This window comes from Lipotes vexillifer, unplaced genomic scaffold, assembly GCF_000442215.2.
Source record: "Lipotes vexillifer unplaced genomic scaffold, Lipotes_vexillifer_v1.1 scaffold914, whole genome shotgun sequence".
NCBI lineage: Eukaryota > Metazoa > Chordata > Mammalia > Artiodactyla > Lipotidae > Lipotes > Lipotes vexillifer.
In genome coordinates, this window is record NW_006780388.1 from 3,344,322 (window position 1) to 3,364,624 (window position 20,303).

A 20,303-nucleotide genomic window follows, 5' to 3' on the forward strand; every position below is an offset into this window, starting at 1 on the left:
GTCCGCACCCGGGGCAAGGGGGTGCTGCAGGCACCAACCCGGGATGCCCACAACAATCCTGATCACCTGTTGGGGTGACCGACCCCATGGCCCATGCTGGGTCGCTTGCTGGGTTGCCCCTCTGGCTGGAACCGCCGTCATGGGCTGGACCCCCTCTAGCGCCGTTCCCAGCCCATTCTCTGTGCCCCTCCACCTCACCGTGGTCACCTGGAGAGCTTGTAAAAACAGATTGCTCGGCCCACCCGGGGCCTGCTGATTCCCAAAGTCTGGGCTGGGGCCCCATCATCTGAGGCTCCTCCCACCACACTTGGAGAACCCTGGGGGCTGCTCAGAGGTTCTGAACTTGTCAGAGACGCACAGGGTCCCTGTATCCCAGCCCTGCCTTTGGCGGATCCTGCTGGACCCTCAGAGCGCCTTCCCTGCATTTGGCGGATCCTGCTGGACCCTCAGAGCACCTTTTACTTGGGGATCAAGACTGTGGTTTGGATAAGTTTTCACCCCAGAGACTTCGTCTGTAATGGAGGTACTCCAGGCCAGATGGGGAACAGACAGACCTGGAACCCACTTCAGCTCAGACCCAGAGGCAAAAGACAGTTGGCTCTGGGGAGGCCAGGGGTCAGCTGAACTTAGAAGAGGGCCAGAGTCTGGAGGAGCAGGGTTCCAGAACTGAGCTGCATGCTGGGAGGCAGCCCACCTGTGCTTTCTTCATTCCCCAGTCCAAAGGAGACCAGGCGTTTCCCCTCGCCCCAGGATGGGGCCACCACCTGTCTCAATTTCTAGACCCAGACTCACAGCCAAGCCATGCGTGCCTGTCTGTGCAGGATAAGACACAGAACCACCTGGTTCGGGGAAGACAGCCCTGCAGGGTGGGAGACAGCACTGAAGGGTGGGTTCTCCTTCTGGAAGTTCTGGCCCCAGGCCCTGCTTCCATCCTGACCCAGCACAGCCAGGCAGATGGGGGCAGGGGTGCTCAGGAAATGCACAATGGCTTGGGACAGATGAGTCAGGTGAGCAGAGGAGGGGCCTGGATCCCATGCCACCAGCTGTCCCTTGGCTTCCTTCTGCAGGGGATGGGAATGGTTTGGGGGCAGCTAATGTCCTTCCCTGGGGATTTGGCAGGTCCTGAGCCAGGGTCTTGTAGCTGATGCCCCCCACCTCTGCAGTCTTGCATCAGGTTCTGCCAACCTGTTGGAACAAACACCGCCTGGTTGCCATGGTGATCCTAATGGCTTTGGGGTGAAGAGACGAGAGCCTGCAGCTGCTGTAAACAGGAAGTTAGGAGGGGCAGCTGCCAGTGGAGGGGGCCCCTACTCACACCCCCATCCCAAGCTCTGAGGGGAGCTAAGGGGCTGGGGGCCAGCGATGTCACGAAGATGCACCAGCCGCTAAGACTAACACCACGCAGCCTGTCAGGGCAGAGGGTGCCTGGAGACCTCACCACTCTTTTTTGCAGGTAGGGAAACTGAGGCCCAGAGAGGCCCAGAGAGGGGAAGGGGCTTGTTCAGGGCTACACAGCAACAAGCTGGGTCCCAAACCCAGCTCTGGGCCTCTGTTTCCCCAGGAAAGCATAATCCTCAGGGTCCTTCCCTCCACAAACATTTCCTGGGGAGGGAATGATGGTCCTGTTCGTGCCGACCCCTTCATTCTCCCACAACGTCCTGGGTCAGACTCCTTCCCTGCCACACTCCTCCACTGCCTTGGGCCTCAGTTTCCCCCATTAGTAAAACGGAGATAGCAGCAGCAGAGCCCACCTCTCAGCAGGGGGAGGGGATGGGCTTACCATGGAGCAAGTGCTGGTTAGAGTCAGCTGCAGCTCCTCCAGTCCACGGGGGATGGGAACTGGAGCCACCATTGCCCAGGACCCTCCAGTGGCCTTGGGAGGGTCTCTTTCCTTCAGGGACTTAGTTTTGGCCTCCGCAGTTTGGAGGTTTAAGCTCATCCTTGTGCGATCCCACAGCCAGTAGAGGACAGGGAGGGACGCCCCAGGCCTCAAGCTGAAGGATTTACCTTGGCCCCCTTGCCCCAGGCCCCCCACAGCGGTTCTGAGCTTGACGGGCTGTGAGGGGGCAGCTCGGGGCATGCACAGGAGTTAGGGCACAAGACACCCTGCCTATGGGGATCAGGGCTCGGTGGGTCTTGTGGGGAGGTGGGTTTACTTGTGGAGCTTCCAGCTGGAAAGGGTCTGGCAGACAGGGTGAGTGGCTTTTCCTTCTTAGGGCCAGGAGAAAAGCACCAGGCTCTGGGCAAACACTCTGATGGCTGCTGACAGGCAGGGAGAAGGGGCCTCAGAGGTGAGAGACATCCTGGTAAGTCCAGGGCACTGCCATCACTTTTAATAATGCATGAAATCACGCCCTATGGTGGCAGCCCTTGGAATTGCAGGCACAGCCTCCTAGCAGTCAGGCTTCTCCCACAGCTCTCTGACCCCCATAGCACCTGTCGGAGGACAATGGCAGGAAAAGCGGGAAGGGAGGTGGATCACAGGGAACTCATGGGCACATAGCCTGGGAATTCGGGTCAGGGTCCCTGCCTGCCCTGGGCTGGAGGACCCTGAGGGACTGCAGGAATCTGTCCCATTACCTGTGCTATCCTGGGTGGTTCTGCCAGCAGAAGTGGTGGCTCCAGGTGAGAGGGGGTCTGGCCCACATGTAACCCCTTGCCTGGGGCACTTAACCAGAAGCCCAGTGAGGGTCCTGCTGCCAGCATCTGTGCAGGTGGAGCCTGTGCCAGGCTGGGTGCTCTGGGGCCTCAGGCCCGAGGTTTTCGTGGGGCTGGGGGTGGGGACAGAGCAGCAGCCCAGCCAGGGCTCTGCAGGTCTCCGTGAGGCCCAGGCGACCGGCGGCAGAGCTGGGAATGGGTCAGGTGCCTGGCTCCTCCATGCACATCCCTCTGCACACAGGAGGCCGAGGCACTCGTCCTCGCTCTGGGGCCCCAGATTCCTTTCTCAAGGCAAGAAAACCCCCCTTGGGATGGTTCACCTGTAAGAGCAGAGGCTGGGAGGGAAGGACCCAGGCTGGGGCCCTGCAACTTTCTTTTGCTGCTCCCTCATTATTTTCTTCTAAAAGCTCAGACAAAACAGCTTCCTGACTGAGGCCCGAGGCTTTGGGCAAGTGGCAAAGTCCGTAGGGTCTGAGGAACTACGGGTGGATGGGACCCAGTGCTCTAGCTCCTCTGCCAGGCCCACGGCCTCTGCAGATGGGGTCACAGTAGTCTGGAGGCCTCCAGATGAGCCTCCTGACCACTGAGGCAGGACACCCCCAGGCTCAGCACCAGGGTTGGCTGGGGACAGATCTGGACCAGCACCCCTTGGGCCCCTCCCTGCTGGAGTTGACTTAGACCAGTTGGAGCCGGCCCAAGTCAGTGCTCGGGGGCCCTCCAACCTGGCAACACGTCGCCATGGCAAGCTCAAACTGGAGGCAGGGCCTGATGTATGGTAGGAGGGCTTTGGGCCGCCTGGTCAGGGAGCAAGGTGGCCTCATGGGGGTGGGCAGGTGTGAGGACACAGTGCTGACTCGGCCAGGACAGTCCAGGGAGGCCAGGGGGGACCCCCAGGGACCCAGAGGCCAGCCAGGAGCCTATCTGGGCTCCAGGCAGAGTGGTTCCTGGGGAGATAGGCTCCCAGCTTGTCCTACCTGTGGTCAAGTTCTCCTAGAAGCTCCAACACTGGGTTCCTTGCTCTGCACCCGTGTAACAGCCTGGCCCGAGCCAGTCCTGGACAGTGTCCCAGGGGCCTGGTCAGGGTCTGAGCCAAGGGTTCACAGGCACTTTGGCACCATGAGGATGGCATCCTGGTGCCCCAGGGAGGTCCACCCTGGCGGTGAGAAGGAGGTCCCCATGGGGGGAACCTGCTCCAGCAGGCCAGGGAGGTACAGGCGAGACTCAGGGGACAGGGCCAGGGGTCAGTGCAGGATGTGGGCCCAGCCTTGGCTGCCCACGCCCCAGCCTCAGAGGCACAGACCGGGGGATTCAACCTTGGCTCTAGGGAATGTCACCCTCTGCCACTTGCGGGTCACTGAGCATCTGATGCTGGAAGCCGAGGGAGGAGGCGGCTCTAGCAGCTCCTGGGCCAGCAGCACAGGACCCTGGAATTGGCCAGCCTGGCTCCCCTGACACCGAGCATGAGGCAGCCTGTGCAGACGGAGCAGGAAAAGGACACCCTGCAGGCGGCAGTTAATGGAAATGTTTTAATTAGAGGATTTTTAGATACAATGGTTAATCTATAGCCCACAATTCCTTACTAATTATTAGGCGCCTCATGCTGGGAACATACGCTCTTCACTTACAGTAGAAACAGGATCATCGCATTTCATAGTTCTTGTGTTACAAGATTCACATCTTTGTTAAGCCAAGGACTGTGGCACAAAAGGACATTTCATTAGCCGAAGTCACGACAATTTGCTAGAAACACTGATTACTTTAGAATGCTTTAACTAGAAAATATATTGAATTTCCATATATATTAACCATATACATGTATAACTATTACTAAGAGTAGTTCGGTCATTACAAAATAAGACATTCTGGGAGAGGCTACAAATACACAACCCGTTGGACCCCCCAAAGGCCCTCTGTGCCCAACACATTGCGGACATCAAACTGGGAGCTCAACAGCTCGACACATCCAGCTCAGTGAGCTGGGAAGGCACTGGGGCCTTGAGCCAAAGGTGCTGTGAGCTCAGAGGCCCCCAACTTCCACCACGATCCTGTTGCCAGGCCACATGTTTCTCAAGGCGAGCCTTGGCCCTTCCTGACTGGGGGCCCAGGTGACCAGTCCTCCTCGAGCTCCTATGGGGATCATCCTGCCCCTGGGTCTGTGGGCCGGAGCCACAGGTGCAGGGGTCCCCCAGCAAGGGTCTTCAGGGTGGGAGGGCAGGCTGGCTCCAGGCTTCGTTGGGACCCGGAGGCCAAGAACCCACCTTGGCAGTGCCGGGGTGCAGGACGTGGGCCCGGCCCCCTCTGCTACTTCCCAGCTCCATCTTCGGCACCTCCTGCTGAGCTGGGGACCCAGGCCCACTCCGACAGCGTCGAGGATGTCAAGGAAGTTCTGCAGCTTCAGCGGCCTCACCCGTGGTGCTTTCAGGAAAGTGGCCTCCAGGCAGAGCAGGATCAGATGATTCAGGAAAAGGGAAGAGCCTGAGGGGCAGGTGGTGGCCAGTTGCTGCTTTCAGGGTGTCCTGGTGCCAGGACCACCTGCGTCTGGCGGGGACACGGGGACGCTGATGCGCAAGCACAGGAGTGGGGGTTGGTGGGAGTTGCGGGGAGGGATGGCGCAGGTGCTACACGTAGAGGCTGGGGCAGCTGCTGAGGCCAGGGCGCTGCTGGGCAAGAGGAGGCCACACACCTCACCCGCAGGTTGGGCTCCATTGCCAGGGCCCCGCCACCCTCAGCCGCCTGCGATGGCACTGAGGGGGCGAGCTGCTTGAACGGCAGTCCTCCCCGGGCCCGCCTGGCCTGGGTTAGGTGTCTTGTCCTCCTGATGGCCCAGGTGGTGCAAGCTTTACAAGGGTCTCGATGCCAGTTCCAACCTGACCAGACCAGAACTCTCTAGCACTCTGCAACCCAGAGCACTGGCATTGGGGGGACAGAATACACAGCACTATTTACAGAGGATGGGGCCGAGTGGGGGGTGCTGGGCACACGGAGGTCACCTCCTCACTTTTAATGATGATAATGCAACAAAAACCTTTATATAAACAGTTTATTTACTCTAAACAGCAACACAGACAAACGCCATATAAACACAAAGGAAGTGATGCGGAAACGCAACGCTGGCTGACTGTGGATCTGAGGCTCGTAAGCAACACAAGCCGGGCTCTGGGAGAGGAGGCAGTGGGGCGGGGCAGGTCTGATTTTCTGTTTCGTGCAGCCAGCTGAAGGCTAAGTGCAGCTCTAGACGGCGTGAAGCATGCCTGCATCCGCGAGCAAAGGAACTAGCTCCTTGGGACTCATTGAAGTATAAAAGTTTATAATTTTACAGCAGTTGAAATACTGACATCAATATTAAAATAAAAGCAAGTTTTACATAACAATCAAAAATACAAAAGACTGAAGGAAGAGACCCTGTATGAAAAACTGGGCGATTCAGCGAGCTGAGACTGTACCAGTGGCGGAAATGGAAAATGGCGCCCGCCCAACCCTCCCCAGGTGACCAGTAATTGTAGAGAGCAACGTTAGATTTGCAAAAATGTTGTAAACAAGTTCTTGCCACACCAATCCCTTCCTTTTTATGATGCCACAGGTCGCTGCTTATGAGGGAGCAAACTTCTTGGCTTGTGCTCGAACCCTTTTCTCGTATTCCACTCTGTTTTGGCTGAGGAGGTCAAAAGAGAGACATGTTAGAAGGTGCGGCCGCTGCCCGAGGGTGCCCAGGAAGCCTGGAGCGCATAAGCGAGGAGGTCTCGGGGGCACCGGTCCGGGGCCAAACTGGGAAGAGGGTGAGCCCTGTGGGTTTGCCGGTCTGGTCAGCGACCAGCAGCTTCTTTCCCCACCTCTGAGGCAGCATCCATCATACGTCACTGGAGGAAACAGATCTCCCAGTACCATCTGCTTCAAAACCAGACACAAACCTCTGGGGGGTTTGGCCTCGGCTCTCAGTACCGCGGGAGAAGGTGCGAGCAGCTTACGGCAGCCAGGCAGGACCCCAGCTGGGGCTCTAGGGTGAGAACCACCGCTGATAAAAGGGGCCAGTGTGCATCGCCCAGAGAGAAGATATTTGCAGACAGGGTTCCTGGACACCCAGTGCTGGGGCTGGTCAGTGACCCTCACAAAGGTGTACAAAGCCCCCGCTAAGAAAGTCAGGGGTCCTTCCAAGCTGTGCTGTGCAACCAGCGAGGCCCCTCAGAGAGCAGCCCACAGCCTGAGGCCCAGCTGTAACCACAGCCCAGGCACGGGGTGGCAGAAGCTCCTCAGCTGCACCACGGTGCCGACGGCTCCAGTGCCCAGGACCCTGCCTGTGGCCTCCCTTGGGAATGGCTGCAGCGCCAGCAGCGGGAGAGGCAGAGCTGCTGGTGCGGCCCTGTGCTGGCCCAGTGCCAAGGAGGCTGGTGTGGCCCTGAGAGCTAGAGAGTAAGGTCACGGGACCAGCGCCTACGGTGGTCTGAGTGCACCCACCCCCAGCCCGTAATCTTCGACCCTGGCTCCCAGTGTTGTGTCAAGCCCAGGCCACCACAGCCCCAGGGCGGAGGCAGTGGCCGCGGAGCTTTGGAAGGAGTGGGCGGAACAGCCAAGTCCAGCTCCGCCACTGACCAAGTGAAAGCTGGGACGGGGCTGCAGGCACCTGCCAGTGTAGGACGTGCCCTGTGACCTTTTGGAAGCAAGGTGGGAATGCGGGCAGACCCCACCAGCCTGGGCCAGCACCGACCACACAACCAGAAGAGCCTCGGTGCCTGACGGTGCAGAGCAGTGTCCCATGGTACCTTGGCCACACGCCGCTGCCACCAACACAGGAAACCTCGGCTCTGCTCTATGAGCAACAAGGAGACATCTCAGGCTTGAGGGCCACACGCCTCTGTCGCAAGGACTCAGCTCAAACGAGCACCCCAGTGGCCTTATTTACAAAGGGTGCAGGGCCAATGGGGCGCGGCAGTGAAAGCACACAGCGCCCAGCTTGAGGTCAGGGCAGGAGTCGCTGATGCTCCACTCGAGCCATTGAGCAATGCCCACTGGTGGGAAGCCCCAGGGAAGAGGCCAGACTGAAGTCCGGAGTGGGTGGGCCAGGGGGCTCTGGGACCTTGGCCCTGCCGGGGGGTATCTTCTACCCTTAGACAACACTGGGCTGGGCCCAGAGACCTGAGCCATCTTGGGAAGAGAAATACCACTCCTGCAACGTGGTACTTCTCTCAGGTGGACTCACAACAGCTGGGGTGCCGGCTGCTCAGAGCAGCCCCAGGACAGTCTCAGCCTCTGCTTTACCCTCCACCTCCCACTCCAGATGCCCTCCAGGAAGGAACAGGCCCCTGCCTGGCCTCTCCCGAGGGCCAGCCCCTTGGGTCCCAGGCCACTGGGGCACCTGGGCACTGTTCTCAGAAAATGTTCTCTGTTCCCCAATTTCCCTCAGGTGTGGGCCTGGGTTTCCGAACATGGGCAGATGGAGCAATGGGCGTCAGAGCCCCAGCCTAGATTAACGCCCCGTCCAGACCAGCCTGGGAAGGACCACAGGCTCACATGCCACGTTTAACCACTGCTCACCCCAATTATTACATCATACCAGGCCTCCTCCCTCATCATGGAGAGTGGATGCAGGACTCACGTGCCATGCGGGGAAGGGCCAGGCATGGAGTGGACGCCTGGCACTGGGGGGTGGGAGGTGGGGTAGGGATCACAGCAGCTGGGTGGCCAAGAGCAACCTGATCATCACGCCCCCACTGACCAGCCCCATTGGAGGCACCACACCCAGGTGGGACCAGGAAGAGGGGCTGGAGATGGGGAGAGCAGCAGGAGGGCCAAGGTGGGAGGTCTGGGGTCCCTGGTTGAGCTGGGTTGGTGGACATCCCTCCCTCAGGGCCCCACTCAGGGGGATGTTCCCGCTGAGCTGGACCAGAGTCCCAGGGCCGGCCCGGCTACAGCTCAGACACAAAGTGGTCAACATTTGAGCTCCGCTTCCTGACACCCACCCCACCCCGCGGGTCACCTGTTTCTGCACGCGCAGATCCCTTGGCTGCAGGACAGCCCAGCTGCTGTGTCTCACCCCCCCCACCGCTGCCTCCCAGCCAGGCTGTCAGGGGCAGCCTAGACCAGACTTCAGGGAGGCCAAGAAGAAGTTGCAGCAAACAGGGCTGGATTGCTACTAACCAGTAGATCGTGTAGGCCTCTGCTTGAGCTGGGTCTTGGATATTTGGTTCATTTAGAAGTTCCTGTATTCCTAATAAGATCTGCGTAAGAGACAAAACAAACACAGCAAAGTGGGAGGCCAGCGGGCTGAAAGGCAAACTTTCCCGGGATGGAGGACCACTGGCCCTCGGGCCCTGAAGGGTGGAGGGAGCGCGCACTCCATACCTGCTTAATCGTGATGGCCGGCCTCCAGTCCTTGTCCTCCTCCAGGATGGACAGGCACACTGTGCCTGAGGGGTACACGTTCGGATGAAATAACGGCGGTTCAAACTTGCCTGGAGCAAAGGGAATGAAAGAAACATGTTTCTGGTGGCAGGTGTCTTCCTACCAAGTAATGTCCTGCCCCGAAGGTGCCTCTCCCCCTACACTGGGGCACCTGGCTGGTCACCAGGCACCTGGCCAAGAACTACTTAGAAAAATGAAACTGGCCCCGAGGTGGGAGGAGTAAGCAGCCACCTTCCTGACAGACTCAGAGGGGAAGCCACGTGCTCCCAGGACCCCACCTGGGGTGGCTGGCATTCAGAGCACAGAGCCCCAGATGGCTGCCCCCATGTCCTCCCAGCCGGGTTGTGGCCTGACTCAGGAAAATGGGAAGGGGCCACTGCAGCAGGTGAGGAGGGTCCTGCGGGAAAGCCAAGGGCAGAAACTCAGAGGCCCTTCCAAACAAGTGGCCATTTTCAAAGCAGACCATCCTGCTTCAAAACGGAGGCTTTTAGGACCCCACATTCTTCCTTCAAAAACAAAATAACACAAAGCAAAAAAAGTTAATTTTATTTTTTAAAAAAAAAATTAAAAAGAATACATGTAGGAAATTTGAAAACATAAAAGAGCAGAGAGCAGCAGGGACTTCCCTGATGGTCCAGTGGTTAGGACTCTGTGCTTCCACTGCAGGAGACGTAGGTTCAATCCCTGGTTGGGGGACTAAGATCCTGCATGCCTTGTGACACAGACAAAAATAATAAAGGAAAAAAAAAAGGCAGGAAAAAATTGCCATAATGAGCCCCACCCAGGGTCCGTTAGCTCACCTAACATGTGTTTTTCTCTCATCTGGGCGCTTTCCCCCTTTCTCTTGATTTTTAAAACATTATTTAATTATACCCAGAAAAGTTCAGCTAGTACACTTGATGAATTACCAAAAATGAACACACCCACTCATACCAACAGCTTCCAGAAAACTCCCTCCCTCCCTCACCTGCCTCATTATCCCAACTTGTACACCCACCCCGCCCCCAGACCAGGACTCGCAGCTCTACACCCAGGGGTCAGTTTGCACCTTGCTGCCACACAGGCCTCGCTGGGAGAAGCTGCCCATGGACTTGCCCACCCCACCGTAGGTGCACATCTGAGCTACTACGACTGAAGGTGCAAACATTCCTGAACGTGAATTCTAGTGCACACAATGTGAAAATGCTGGGTTGCAAGGTGTCCATGTTGAACTTGAGTAGATACTGCTCATTTCCACAGCGGCTGTATCAACTTACATGCCGCCAGCAGGGTCTGCATGTTCCCATGCTTTGTGACTTTGCCAGCCCCTGGTGGTGTCAGCCATGGAATTCAGCCACCCTGATGACATTGGCTGCCTCTCATGGTTCTGATTTGCATTTTCCTTTCACTCCCTGCGACGCACTTGCTGCTTCTTTGGAGAAGCTCTTTAAACCTCTCACATGCTTTTCTTGTTGACTTGCAGATGCTCTTTATATGTGCAGGACACAGGCCCTTTGTTATTTGTCTCCCAGCACTCCCCAGCCCCTCACCCCCATCTCAGGTGACTGGCTGCCTTCCCTCTGTACCAGGTCACCCTCCTGACTCCTAACACTGCCATCACATGGACTGCTGACCTCCACAAACGGAACCTGGTCCAGCTCCTTGGCATCTGGGAGACTCACTCATGTCACTCATGTCACAAACACTCACAGACTCTTCCTTCTCTCTGCTGCAGACTGTCCCACTGTTCATCTGTCCGTTCTACTGTGAACAGACACCTGCATTGCCCCCAGCTTTTTCCAGACACGCCGCCCAGGCCTTTCGGCGTGCACGCTTGCACTGGGTTTCTCCTCAGTGAACAGCCGGTCCCAGGGCAGGTGTTAAGTGTAGCCTCAATAGACAAACTGAGAGCTTTCTGAGGGAAGTGCTCTCTAGAGCTGGGCCCCTCCCTCCCCACTGCCTGCCTGTTCCCGCTGGGTTGTCACTTGCAGTGTCTGGTGATGAGGTCAGGTACCTTCCCCTGTGCCCACTGGCTGGGTGGAGAGCCTCTTTTGGGAAGGGCCTGAGCTAATGGCGGTTTGCCCTTTCTCACTGAAGTGCAGATGCTCTTGATGTATTTGGAACGAGAACTGACAAACACATCCCCTCTCTCTCCTCACTCTCACTGGTAATCTCCTGGTGAGGAGACAGTCTTGATTTAAATGCAGTCCAGCTCATACTTTCTCTCCTTATGGTTAAAGTGCTCTCAGCCCATCCACGTGATGGAGAGGTCCTCCCGTCTCCTCCACAGCTGTACTTCCCACCGGGCACCAAGATCCGCAGAGAGCGAGCTCTCCTTCCACTGGGCCCCCCAGGCCTCCCAGAGTTGCCTCTGTCATCAGCCAAGCTTGTATACGGCTGGCCTCTCTGGACTCTGCCTTGCAGGCCTGTGTCTCAGTGTCCCTGCAGCAGGTCTCGGCCCGCTTTCCATCTTGCCGTCCTACAGGTCTGGGTGCTCTCCTCACCCAAGCGGCCTCACAATCTCCCCCCACAGATCTCCAACGGCACAGCTGTTCTCAGCACCCTGCATCTCCTGCATTTTAGAGTCTGCGTGACAGTTTCCAAAGAAGTCTGCTTGTGTTGTGACTGGGATCACACTGAACCTGCAGAAGAGCTGGGAGAGAACAGGCAGGCACGTGCACTCAGTCTTCCGAGCTGTGCACACAGCCTGTCCTGCCAGGGATCAAGGCTGCCCCTGATCCTTGCAGAAACATCTGATCATTTTCAGCGGAGAGATCTTTTTTTTTTGGCCATGCCTTGGGGCTTGTGGGATCTTAGTTCCCCGACCAGGGATTGAACCCACGCCCTTGGCAGTGAAAGTTGGACCAGAGAATTTCCTTTTAAATTTATATTTATTTATTATTTTTTTGGCTACACTGGGTCTTAGTTGCAGCACGTGGGATCTTTGTTGGGCATGCAAGATATTCCGTTGCAGCATGCAGGCTTCTCTCTAGTTGTGGTGTGTGGGTTTTCTCTCTCTAGCTGTGGCACGCGGGCTCCAGAGGACGTAGGTTCCGTAGTTTGCGGCACGCAGGCTCAGTAGTTGTGGTGCGCGGGCTTAGCTGCCCCGCGGCATGTGGGATCTTAGTTCCCTGACCAGAGATCAAACCCATGTCCTCTGCATTGGAATGTGGATTCTTTACCACTGGACCACCAGGTAAAGGGGCTTCCCCCCCTCTTTCAAATTACATAAAAAATTTTGTGAATGAGTCTTTTATTCAGCTATCTTAGACTCAGGGAAAGACTGTCTGCACTCTTGTCTTCCAGTTCTTCTGCTGGGATTTCTTTTTCTTGTCTGGCTCTGTCTTCTTGGAATTCCAATACAATGTAGAATAGAAGTGATGAAAGTAGCTATAATGTCTCATTTCTTGATTAAAGATGTTCTTTTTAAAATTTTTTTTGGGCAGCATTGGGTCTTTGTTGCCGACATGGGCTTTCTCTAGTTGCGGCGAGAGGGGGCTACTCTTTCCTTGCAGTGTGAGGGCTTCTCATTGCGGTGGCTTCTCTTGTTGCGGAGCCGGGCTCCAGGCACGTGGGCTCCAGAGTGCAGGCTCAGTAGTTGTGACACATGGGCTTAGTTGCTCCACAGCATGTGGAATCTTCCCAGACCAGGGATCAAACCCATGTCCCCTGCATTGGCAGGCGGATTCTTCACCACTGCACCACCAGGCAAGTCCCTGATTAAAGATATTCTTTAAGGTAATACCTGCACGTGGCAAAAAAATTCAAACAGCAAAGAACCACCCCAAATGAAATAAGTCTCCACCCCAGTGGTTAACTGTTAGTTTTAGAAATTCTTCTGGTTGTGCCTTTATAACAGACATCTTGAATTACGGACCACCAGAGTGAATGCTGACACAGTCTTGGTGCTGGGGGCACTCTTCACATGCTGGGGCATGTGTTAAAACACCCAATTAACCAGACACAGATAGCATCTGCTCATTTCCAGCTACAAAAGGGGAGGGACCTGGGGTCCCTTCTGAGTTTTGCTGAAATGTGTTCTGATGGTCTGGCCACTGCACTATCTCAGATGCAGACCTGGCCCTTTCTTCCTGCCGCCTTCTCTGGAGACTTCAGCACGCTATCCACCCAGGGTGCACACGCTGCACCACATAAATATCAAATTCTAACAGGCAACAAAACCCTCTTGGGGGTGAGGCTCTGGACCGCTGTCCTTCTGCATGTCCACCCAATCCAGGGCTGGAACTTGGTGGCACTAAGGGCCCACCTCCCAGTGATGAGAGCTGGGATTCTGGGTCTGAGACTGGGCCTATTATGTGCACCTCCAGCCACTGGGGGTACAAACAGACTCAAATCCACAGCCAGCCCCAGGGATCAGAGTCCCGGGAGCCACCCCAGGAGCAGAGCAGGACATGAAGCTCCACAGGCCCAAGCTCTCTGAAGGAACAGGCAGAAGCCGACCGACTTCTGAGGACTGCGTTCTACTTACATTTCGGGGGTGAGGATGGATAATCGTCTTTGAACAGCATCCGTAGTTTAAACAAGCCTCCTTCCCACGGAGTCTGTTGGGAAATAAAACTGTGATCAGGTGTGCTGCGGGCCTCTGCGGCGGGCTGGGCCCAGGAAGGGCAAGGAGCTTGCTCCAGCTGCACCCCAGGATGGTGAGGGCCCCCCAGAGGCGGCTCCTAATGGCTCATAGCCCACTAGCAGGACTGTTGGGGCCTCCATGACCCCCGAGTTGGAAAGGGACTTCCCTGGAGAGACAGGAGGCCCTGGAGGGCTCCCGCCGACACTGAGTGGGTACAGTGAAGACTTGGCGGGGGGCATTCTGTGAGGCTCCTCCCTCAGGTCCCATGGGTCCCTGGGCAACCTCCCAGTTCCACAGCCCAACACCCCTCCCCACCCGCCACCCCCAGGCCTACTCCTGCTGTATGCTTACAACCAACCATGGGTAGGAGAAAATGGAGACGATGAAGCCCTGTCATCACCCAGACACCTCAGGAGTCTCCTCCTTCCTTCCAGTTCACCCAAGAAGAGACCCTCCCTCCCAAATGTTTCCAACGTGCCAGTCCTAACGGACCCAGGCACACTCAGTTGAGCGGAGGAGGCAGCACCGTGGCCCACGAGTGCAGGACAGGCGGGGCCCCACATGGCTGTCTTAGGTGGCTGATGCCGGGCCTGTGTGTCTAAGGATCTGCAGGTGTCCCAGGCTCAAGACCCACACCCCCCGCGCCCCAGAGCATCGCCATGTCTGGGCTGCTTCAACCTCAGCCCCCCTCCACCCCCTCCAGGGCTCCTCCTGCTCCTGGGACGTGGCAGGGGGGCTGCATAACGCCACCCCTCCCCATCTGCTACAGCCCAGCTTCTTTATGAATTAAGACTGCCCGGAGGGCCACATGTCACCCTAACCTTGTCCCCCTGGCCAGGGGATGGGACCACGGCCCGCGTGACCATCACAATCATCACACACACTTGAACCTGAGTCCTTCTGAAGGGGGGCAGCCCCTCTTACCCCCTTCTTCCCGGGAATGGCGCACTCCCAGTTCATGAGGTTCATCGTGCCGTCGGGATTTTTTGTTGGGACGGCCACAAAACCCTGAGAGGAAACAACACAGGGCACATCAGTGCCGTGGCAGCCAGTTCCCTGCTCCCGGGATAAACCCGCCAGCATCAGCCCAGAGGCCAAATGGCCAACCCGCAGGGACCTGATGTTCTTGTCAAGGGGAAACCATCACCCTGCCACACGCAGAAGTAAAGCTTTCCTTACAAACGGGTGGTCTTTTCTCCAAGCTTTCCTCTCCTGGGCGAGTCTGCTGAGGGCGATCCCCGACATGTTTGCGTCCCTAGAAGAGACGGGCAGAGTGTTCGATGAGCACCGGCAGCTGTGGGCCCTCTGCCCCCTCACCCCGTGCCCGGCCCAGCCCAACAGACTTGCTTCCAAGAAGCAGGGAAACCAAGGTTCCCACCTGGCCCCACACGCCGCTCTGGACAAGCTGTCACGGATCCCCCCACCCTGGGGTGGGGGGGATGCTCCCAGCCTCCTGGTGCAGGCAGCTCACCAGGGAACAAGGAGCGGGTCTCCCGTCCCCAGGCCCCCATGGCATGCGCAGTGACCTGCATTTCATGGTGACACAGAGCTCCAGAGAAGCAAAGCCCCAGGCCCAGGTCACACAGCTGCCAGGTGCTGCATGGGGAGGGGCACCATGCACTCCCAGCAGCCACCTGCCCACTAGCCCTGCTCTCTTTGTCCTGTGGCACCTGCTGGAGTGACAGGGACCCCAATTCCACCAGACTGCATAGCAGAGGCAGGGAAAAGATGGGGACGTCCAGAGCGCAGGCCCGAGACCTGGGAGGGGCAGTCCCCGCGCACTCCCTTTGCCGGTGCAGGGACGTGGGGGTGCTGGCAGGCCTCCGGCCCAGAATCGGGGGCTCAGAATCTAGACTCAGGCCCGGCCAGGAGGAGAGCCCTGGTCCTGGAAGTCAACCAAGAGGAAGGCAGCCCTGGGCAGAGAGCAGTTTAACCATGCAAGGGGTGGGGGCTGCACAAGTCCAGAGGCAGCACCCCCCCTCCCACCAGCATCCAACAGACCCACCTGTCACCAGGCCTGGGGGCTCGGGCCTTCCCTGGCCCCTGCCACTTTCTCATCCTACAGCCCCACCCTAGGACCCGCTGCCACTCCACCTGTTGTGAGTGGGCCAAGACCTGTCTCCCAGTGACTTTGGGAAAGTCAACAAAAGGGGGAGCAGGCCCTGCAGCCAAGCTACGCAAACTCCTGGTCTCTCCTGAATATCGGCTGCCTGGCACCTCTGGACCACAGACCCTCAGGGCTTGGCGGCATCAGCCATTCAGATTCATTGCCTGGAGCCGTCAGCCCATCTCCCAGGTGCTGCTGATGCAGCACGCAGACCAGACCAGGCATGGGGCACTCTTATCGTAACCCCTGCTGCCCTCGACCTCCTTCTGCCCACGAGAACGCGACCCTTAGGGACTTCCCTGATGACCCAGTGGTTAAGAATCTGCCTTCCAATGCACAGGACGCGGGTTCGATCCCTGATGGGGCAACTAAGCCCACACGCCACAACTAAGAGCCGAAAACTTGAAGAATTTGACCCCAAGTGTGTTTGCTGGTCTTCAGAGTCCATGGGAACATTCAAGATACCCTGAATCAAGTATTTCCATTAAGCAAGGCTTTAACAAGACCCAGGAGAGTATCCTACACGTGCATGGCCGGTGGCTTGCCCCCACCCTGCAGGCTTGCACCGGAGGGCCCGGGGACAGGCCCCCTCTGCACCTCTGGCAGGGAAGAGGTCCAGCACCTCGAGTTCCCTAGGACAACACGGGGCACCCTCCGCAACCACAACACGGCTCTCAACCAGGCAGAGAAGAACAAACTTCTGCCAAAGACAGAACTGGAAACCAGCCGTGCTTCCCAGCTGTGCTGGCCCTGACCCAGAGTTGGGGACCACCAAGCCCGTTTTAAACCTGAGAAGGGAAGATCAGAAGTAACCTGCCCACTGAGGGAGGAGCCTCAACTCAAACCCAGGGGGTCTTTCCACTCCCGGCAGGAGGGCTGCTCCTCTCTGCAGCCCCTGCCTCATAATCACTCCTGCAGCCCCCTCCCTTGGCTAAGGCTGACCCCCAAGTGCTCCAGCAATCCAAATCAAAACCTTGTTGCAGCATCTGCTGGGACACTCTGCCCCCAGGCCTCAAACAACACAAACACGCCCACGCTCCTGCAGGAGAGGTGGAGTCAGGTCAACAATGCAACAGCAGACCAGCCAATCAGTGGGGCCCTGGGCGGCTACCTCACTGGGTGCTGGTTACAAGGGCACGTCCCCAGACCCAGTGGCCCCATGGAGCCAGGAACTCTGCGGGGATCTGGCTCTTGGACTCCCCAAGAAGTAAGCATAGCTGGGGGGGGGGGAGGGGGGTTTGGGATGGCCCCCACAGCCTCCAGCATCACCCACGAGCCCAGGTCTCAGGAAGTGAGGTGAGTTACTGCAAAACACCAGAGCAACGGGATGTGGTGTGTCATCAAGAAACGGAGGTGGGTTTGGGATGGCCACCACAGCCTCCAGCATCACCCACGAGCCCAGGTCTCAGGAAGTGAGGTGAGTTACTGCAAAACACCAGAGCAACGGGATGTGGTGTGTCATCAAGAAACACATATACTCATGTCATCATGAAAAAAAGCGAGGGTCAAAAATCAAAGCCCCGGCTTCCCTGGTGACACAGTGGTTAAGAATCCGCCTGCCAATGCAGGGGACATGGGTTCGAGCCCTGGTGGAGCAGATGCTGCGGAGCAACTAAGCCCCTGCACCACAACTACTGAGCCTGCACTCTAGAGCCCGTGCTCCACAAGAGAAGCCACCACAATGAAAAGCCCGCACACGGCAACGAAGAGTAGCCCCAGCTCACCACAACTAGAGAAAGCCCGCGTGCAGAAACGAAGACACAACACAGACAAAAATAAATAAATTTATATATATAAAAAAATCAAAGCCCCCCACTCAGCAGGCATGGTGACAGCAGCTGCTGCCCTGGCAGCACTCTGACCCGAGCACACCTTCTAAAAGGCTATAATCCTGCCCAACCTCAAGATTAAGTCCAAGACAAGTAACACCAGGCCTGCACCCGAAACAGAATTTCTTTGCCACCCCCCAACCCCAGAGCTCTGGTCTGCCCACTTCCTCCCCATCCGTGGACCCGACCATCAGTAACACGTCTAGGATCTCCTTCCCTGGATGGCACACCTCTATCTGCTATTTTCATTCATTCATGCAACATAAATTGAGGAACGGTATGAGTGTCGCTGCCCGGACGGCTGACATGGGGAGAAGTGCTAGGTGCCAGGAGACACAAAGCAGGATGACTACGAGACGGGCGGCACCTGGGTCCTAATGGTGGTCAGGTGGCTGCCTGGACACAGCCTGCAGCAATAGGCTCAGTGCAGGAACATAAGAAAGAGCCGGAAGGGTGGGCACTGGTCCAGAGGGCCTGGGATTGCCTGATGGAGGTAGGGAGATGCAGGGGATCAGGGCACAGGAGAGCACCAGCCGCTTTTGTCTTTAAGACTTTCTCTTGTCGGAGGCTAGGGCAGTAACCCCAAAGTCTGTAAAACCTTCATTCCTGAGACTTTCTCAAGCCCTTCAAATGGCTCTTCTAAATAGAACTCAACCCCACCTCATCCCCAGGGCTGGTGGGAACGACCCCCCCACACGGGGCTTGAGGGATGTGGAGGATGTCCACAGCAAGCCCCTCACCAGCCAGGGCAGAGCACACAGCATAGGCTGGCGGCCACCTCTGAACTAATGAATGCAGAAGTTCAGCAGCAGAAGACAAGCAGCTGGCGTGAGGTTCCCGAGTCTGCGCTCGGCCAGGCGTCAAGACTGGTTTCTGGAGCCCCAGGGCAGCACTCTGGACACCGAGGATCCGTGGATTCCGGAATGGGCAAGCCAGTACTCGGGCGGCTCTGGAGGGGCAGGGCTGGGCCAGGATGCAGGAGAGGCCAGCAGGGCAATCCTGAGCACCGCCTGTATGCTGACCGCATGCCAGGACCCTGCCACAGGCCACCTCTTCTGCTGACAACGGACAAAGCTGCCTCTGCAGGCCCTGTCCAAGCACTAGCTGTGGTTGTCTCAGGTGCAAAAGGTAATGGCGGGGGGTCCCCACAGGAGTTCCTGCAGCCCCTTCCTTAGGGGTGCCAATGGACCAGAGTGGGAACCAAAAAGACTGCTTCCACCACCAGGGCAAACAGCCACAGGTGCACACCTGCACTGTCCCAGGCAGAGATCTGGTCTCCTGCTCCTCAGGAGAAAGCAGCCAATTTGGTACATTTTAATTACAACATGGAGCCACTCCTTCAGAATCGCACTTAGGATGGAATCTGCCTTCCCCAAATGACAGAGAGGCACTTAAGGAGCAGTTAAGTGTTACTAGACACTTTAAAACAGCAAAATCATAAGATATGAAAATAAGATATCTATGAACTGCTAAAGACAGCCTGTAGGGGAGGACCCGGGTTCTCCAGGGAGACCCTGGAAATCTGCCATCATCTTCTTCCAGATCGGGCTGTACTTGAACCCGCTCTTCTAGCTGACAGGAGACTTCAGAGCCACTTACTGGCTGCATATGTGGGCGAGTGGATTCTACCACTCTCAACCTTCTCACCTGTAAAATGGACAATAGCACTGTGACCCCACAGGTTGGCCGGGGATGAAACTGATAAAGGATCAGCAGCCCCGTATGGGTCTTTTTCACCCAAACGTAAACTCCCCAGGGGAAGGCACTGGCTTCACCTGATGCAGGCACCCCGCACTCAGGAGACACTCCAGACCAGTTGCAGTTCCCTGTTCTTTCCTGACATTACTTCCCAGGACCCCAGGCCGTTTCTGAAGCAAGGACCCAAACCCCCAGCAAGATTCACCAGACAAAGGTGCAACAAGATACAGAATTCACGCCTAAACCACCCGAAAGGCCATAAACAAGTCAGGACAAACTTGGGATCCATCTCTCTTTTCTATTGGGTAGGTTTTCTATCCAAACGCACGGTTTCCTTAAGAGCAAGAAACATTTAGGACTACAGGCTTTAAAAGGAGACCAACAAAAGCCAGCTCCGCAAACACAGAATAGTAACTTTGCTAACTGAAGAACTAAGCTTATTTCCAAATCATACAAACCAGACCAGTTAATTCCGAGATTTAGGGGCAAGTGCTGGTCTTTACCATGAGCCCAGCTAATCATCGCCTCGCCTTCCTCCTACTCGCCTAACTACCAGTTCCAGCCTCCGTGCAATTGGTACAAAGCAGTCTTGGGTGGAAATCTCCCCGTTAAGGGGAGCGCTAACACTCAGTGTCCCACCAACTGGGAGCGGAGCTCCGGAGGCGCAAGAGCTCGGACTTGTTTTCATTTCTAGGCATCACACGCCACCCCCCAAACGCGCCCGCGCTTCTGCAGCGCGCGGCTTTACACTCTTTGTGCGGTGCGTCCTCTCCCGGGCTGGAACGCGCCACAGGTTCGCGCGCACACCTTGACCCCGGAAACGCTCCGCCTCGGCGGAGGGCTCGGCGCTCCTGTCACCGCGGCCCGAGCGGCGGGCGCCGTCTGCGGCCCCGGACGCGACCCGCGCGCCGCGACCCGCCCGAGCGCGCGCCCGAGCGAACGTCCCCCGCCCCCCCGGGCCGCGACGGGCCGGGGCTCGGGCCGCGGGCCGGTGAGCCCAGCGGGCCGGCCCCCGCCACGGCGTCAGCAGCCCGGGGCGGGGCGGGTC

The 20,303-nt window shown here is 57.4% G+C and overlaps 1 protein-coding gene across 1 annotated transcript; it reads right to left on the reverse strand.

The window, feature by feature from the left end:
* Window positions 1–5,684: 5,684 nt before the first annotated feature.
* Window positions 5,685–15,679, reverse strand: UBE2I (ubiquitin conjugating enzyme E2 I). Its single transcript, XM_007453590.1, has 7 exons — window positions 15,627–15,679; window positions 14,801–14,876; window positions 14,546–14,629; window positions 13,523–13,595; window positions 8,995–9,104; window positions 8,791–8,870; window positions 5,685–6,310 (listed from the first exon to the last, which is right to left on the reverse strand). Exons 1-7 carry the CDS (start codon window positions 15,677–15,679, stop codon window positions 6,247–6,249), a joined length of 540 nt encoding a protein of 179 aa, XP_007453652.1. The 3' UTR covers window positions 5,685–6,246.
* Between the last annotated feature and the right edge of the window lie 4,624 nt (window positions 15,680–20,303).